The 5,475-nt window shown below is 42.3% G+C and overlaps 1 protein-coding gene across 1 annotated transcript; it reads left to right on the top strand.

The window, feature by feature from the left end:
* Positions 1–620: 620 nt before the first annotated feature.
* LOC311356782 (prepronociceptin-like) lies at positions 621–2,011 on the top strand (the record flags this gene model as incomplete). Its single annotated transcript, XM_084476635.1, has 2 exons — positions 621–743; positions 1,439–2,011. The coding sequence occupies 2 exons, from the start codon at positions 621–623 to the stop codon at positions 2,009–2,011; spliced, it is 696 nt and encodes a 231-aa protein (XP_084332761.1).
* Positions 2,012–5,475: the final 3,464 nt, after the last annotated feature.

The raw sequence follows: 5,475 nt of genomic DNA, 5'->3' as shown, positions 1-5,475 counted from the left end.
GTTGGATGAATACTTGGTGCCAAGAGAGACAAAGAGAGAGAGAGAGAGAGAGAGAGAGAGAGAGAGAGAGAGAGATGCTAAGCATGTTGATCCTGTGTATTTGCATGTTCCTCTGAACATTGTGATAGTGTGTGATGCCAGAGGGCTTCATCTGGGCACCAATTAAACAAATTCAAGTGTAACGAGATTAAATCAGTGGTGACATCCTAATCCAAATGCCAAGGCTTGGTTGTGCATGATGTGAGCGGACGTCTTCTTTGAGAAATGCAACCATTTGATCATCTTGCAGTAGATGTTGATGCAAAGAGTCTTTGCAAGTGTAAATGTTAAACCAAGGCCACAAGTGCCTCCATAGAGCCAACAGATAAATATCATTTATGATTTTCAAATTCAGTTTAGTCTGAGTTTGACTAGATATTCACGGAATATTCACCATTAATACAAAGTACAACAAAATGGAAAAAGTGAACACCAGAGTCAATTCTTAGCAAAAACTAGTTTTTTTTTATCTCGATAGAAAATATTTAGCTTAAGAGTATTTTATTACTCAATAGAAAGACATAATAAAGTGTGTATTATTATGACCATTTCCTCTCTCTTTTCTGGTCCACAGTGGAACCATGAAGACGCTTGTTGTGGTCATACTGCTGCTCTGCCGAATTGTCCCGGGACACTGTGGCTGCAGAGGAGACTGTCTTACCTGTAGACACCTGCTGGACAGTGAACATCACTTTAGCACCATGGTGAGACACAACTTACTGAAAAAAACCAATGTAACTCTAACACCATGATCACAGTCACAACTGGCTGAAAATTAACTAAACTTCGACACCACGGTTCATTGCTAGTTTTATATTACATGTTTACGTTAATTTGACTTATAATAAACACTACTTCATATTCACATGAAATGTGGTGCATGATGCTAATCAAAACCACGTGAAAGTTAAATTAGCTAAACGACGCTATTTCACCACTATATTATTGTGCCATTACTTCTACCTTTATACATTCTTTATGATGAAATAAAAGGACAGTGAGGTTTCTTGTTTATCTCTCACTCTCTGTTTTTCAATCTCTCTCCCTCCTCTTCTTCAATCTTTTACCACAGCCCCTCTATCTGTGAGTCACTTAATTACGCCTGTGGGCTTTGAGTTGTCATTAACATTGGCTAATTGATTCCCAAGGATAGATGTGTGACTGTCTCCGATCCCAACATTCCTCCTCTCCACCCCACTGCCCTCTGAGAGTTGTAGCATGCCATAAACTAAAACGACAAATGTATGAATATATGAATCTTTCTCTTGGATTGAATACACATGACATTTGGAATGATCTCTCTCCATCATTCTAATTCTCTCCCACTCGTTGTCTGTCTCTCTGTCTTTCTGTGCCTCTCTGTCTATCTCTGTGTCTCCCTTTCCCTCTCTCTCTCCAGATGTGTTTGATTGAGTGTGAAAGCAGAACATCTCCATCCACAACCTGGGACAGCTGCCGCCAGGCTGCTGCCCTCCTGCCATTCTCCTCCGTGTCCATAGGGGGCGACATACTGAAGAGAGCCCAGGAGGAGGTCGAAGCCCTCCTTCCACCTGTGGAGGAGGAGGAGGAAGAGCGGGAGGAGCGCCAGGCCGCAGGGCTAGATGCTGAGGGAGGCCTCCTGTCCGCCTTGACCTTACAGAGGTTTGACGATGCGTCCCTGGGACTGAACCAACTGAGCACTGACCACAACTCTTTAGAGGAGGATGAGAGCACCAGAGAGCAGGCTGAGGCAGGGCTCAGCGTCTCCAAGCGTTTCGGTGGCTTTCTGAAAGGGCGGCACGGCTACCGAAAGCTGGTCTCACCAGGTAGGGCCTACCAGAAGAGGTACGGCGGTTTCATCGGCGTGCGCAAGTCGGCGCGCAAGTGGAACAACCAGAAGCGCTTCAGCGAGTTCCTGAAGCAGTACCTGAGCACCCGCGCTACTAACTACAATAGCGTGTCCGATGAGCTGACCCAACAGAACGAGGTTTAGCAGCCTACTACTCTTAGAACATAAAAAAACAGCCACAGATCTAAATCAACACACTTTATTTCAATATATAAATGTAAATATAAGACATACCTTTAGCAGCTCATCTGTGCTCCAAAATAAATTAAGCAAATCGTACAAAAAATTGATAATGCATTATTTTTGTTTTTTTTGCCAACAATTATGGTCATGATAAATACTTCAACTGTTTCATGAAGACTAGGAAGCATCATAAGCTGTAAACTCTTAAATGGTCACTAATTGTGATCATAATACATGCTTTTTGTACGTTGTGGGTTATATTTTCATAAACAGATGTATCCCACCCAAACTTAATATCCCACCCAATGGTTCTGAGATGTGTAATGTGTGGGGGAAAATGGTCAGAACCATAGGTACAGCGTCATGTCGTATGCATATGTTGCTCTGCCTGTAATAAAGGCCATGTTGTGTTGATAGAGGAGACTCTGGTTTGTCCTCACTGACTACAGTCCTGTGTACAAACATGTTTGTATTCAGTTCATCGTAGCTGTGGAACAGCAAGGCACTTCTGTTTTCTGCTAGAACTGTAAATAGCTCCATTTGAACTTGTCAATAAAGAGAGTTTACTTTTCCTTTGTGACTTGTTATGCAGCAAATGATTCTGTCCGGATGTGTTTTATTCAGACCTTTCAAAAATGACACACAAACTATGGCCTATCGTCCAACCTATCAGGCTTCTATACCCCTGTATGAAATTAATAATATTAGCTAATATTTACTTCTGTTTCCACAAGACATACATACGATTGAAGCAGTTCAACACATTTGATTAATTTAGCTCATCATTTTTGTTTTGTAGGTATAACAAAGAAAAATCAAAATCTTTACAAGTAAGCCTACCTCCTGGTAACTGCTGACATAGCCCCTAGGGTACACCTTCTGGTCTACAGTAAGGGAAGAGAGCTGGCAGACATAGGTGGCTGGGAAACCAAAATAGCTTATTGATCCAGCAGGGAAACCTTCTAGAATATTTGTGGAAACCATGGCAACTCAATGGACATGCATTATTAATGCTACATGGATGGGGAAATTGAAGGAACTACTCAAATATTATCCTGGTTTCCAAAAACTTTACCCAAAAGTTTACCCACCCAAGTTAACAATATGGCGACTCAGGTCAATAGCTGAATAGGTTTATATATAGTATAACAAACAAGCTTTCATGCCCATGGTTTTGGACTATTTAACACAAAGATATTCAGAGTGACACAGACAGCCACCCACCATCACACATGCCATTTAGGACAGGCACTAACAATCCCTACCCAGAAGACAACTTCAAGTGGATCTTTTTTATATATATTTTTTCGTATCAGTGCAGACACAAAGATATGATTAGATGTTCAAAATTGATCTTGGGTATGCTTGTGATCATTTATATAAGTAATTGATAAAGTTCATGTAATTGGTATTAAACAAACTAGTAATATATATAATTAATTGAAGTCCATAAAAAGTATGGCTAACCAAGTGTCTATAAGACATGGCAAGAACAGTACACAGAATCTTTTTTTTTTTTTGAGTGCTTCAGAAAGACACTATGTATAGTTGTCACTGCAGCTCCTTTGCAGGCCATCTAATAGATGGGACGGGACTTGTCACCCTTGTGACGAGTTGTTCTTGCTATCCTTGCTATGACTTGTTCCTTCTATCCATTCGGATTGTAACAGACACCACATAGAGACACTGATATAATTCCCCACAGTTTTGAAACATTGTGTTTAATGGGCAAGCACCCTCCAGCAGTTGGTTGCAGGTGTGACGAGAGGGGCGTGACGCAATCTTTGAATTATCGGGGAGTTAGGCTTTGAGAGTGAAAAAGCAATTAAACAGGCACATTTTGAGTATCTCCTGGTTCTTTTGATGACTTTTGTTGTTTTAAGAACATGACGACAAATGCTGTGTTTCTAAAATGAGTTGCATAGTTGCAGTGCTGCAGTCTCGAGCTCCAGCCAGCAGCACAATTTGCACTCCAAAGAATTATCACGGACGAGAAAGTATTTTTATGTTGTCTGTCTCTGATTGCGAAAGCAACGCAGCTGCCGGGGTGTGAGTATTCTTGAACATGCATGGAAAACTTACCTCAGAGACTAATATAATGAGTCTAAGCGCACCCATCAGCTATTTTCTCTGCATGGCCTTGGGGACTCCAAAGCTGCTTTCACATATGGACGTGCATCCTTCTATTCTCCGTAGATTCTACGGACGTGCCGTATATGTGAATGACATATCCTGACGTTGGACCTCCTGAAAAAATACTACCCCCGAGGTAGTATGTTCTCCGGAGGAAATGCTAATTACCTTATATGTGAATGAGCAGTAGGATGTCGGCATTTCACACCAGTTGAGTGGGTGTGTTGATGATGCTTCGGTCTACGTTTGCATGTCATTGAGTGGCACCCGCACCCTAATCGATAATCAGCCTGTTGCCTTTTGTTCGCTGAATGGTTTAAAAAATATTTTTATTATTATGTTACACTTTTCCTGCTGTCGGCTCCCAGATCGTAGTCGAGGAGCACAAAAGCGACGTTCCGCTCCGTCGATTCTCTCGGGAATCACTTTGACCGGCAGTGGGTCTTCTTATAGGTTTGAATATGGTCGGAATGAAGCGGCCGTCGATTATTGACAGGCTGGGTACTTTATTCTTAGTTTCACTAAATTTACAGTAGGGCCTACACTTTGCACAGACACAACCGGACTCGTTCATTACTTCACTAAACTGACGCTACCGCTCGCCCACTCACACACACACACTGCCATTCTCGCGCACACACATGCGCTACTCTCGTAACAATTATTATTGGCAACAGTTATCTGAACATTATAGGGTCCCGTCCTTCCACTCCCTGTTTTCTCAGTTAAACACAGAAATCAACTACATTTGTCCCAGTGTTTGTTAGATGTGAAATTAAGCCAAAAAAGACGCTCTCTTCCTCCGGTAACGCAGTCGTTCGCAACGCCTTTTTTGTTCGTCGTTTCTTCTATTTGTCTGTAACTTATGCTCCAATCTTTCATCGATCGATGCGGATGTTGTGGATGCAACGGAATATATGCATCGCTGCAGCAACATTTAACATGATCACGATAAGTTATGCCCGTTTTGCCTGCATGCTGTCTGCGGTCAAACCAAAACAAACCCGATCCCGCCTCTTGCGATCCTACGTCATATGCCGTCCCTTGCAAGCCCACCCCCCTTAAGCAGCCGGAGATTCTACTGACACCGATCTCCGCATATCAGGCATCAAGTGTGAATAAGTGTGAATGACCCTCACGGTCGAACCTCCTGCTCCACAAATGCAGAGAAAAGACAGAGGTCATATGTGAAAGCAGCTATAGTCTTCAGAGCTGATGGAAAGCATGCTAGCTTCTCTGGGTCAATCTCAAGCTGGTTACCTTTTCACTTAATTGTTACTGCAACAGCGACC

This window comes from Micromesistius poutassou (genome assembly GCF_964030765.1).
Source record: "Micromesistius poutassou genome assembly, chromosome: 12".
Classification (NCBI taxonomy): Eukaryota; Metazoa; Chordata; class Actinopteri; order Gadiformes; family Gadidae; genus Micromesistius; species Micromesistius poutassou.
The sequence above is the reverse complement of the archived record's forward strand: the minus strand, read 5'-3'. Positions and strand labels throughout refer to the sequence as shown.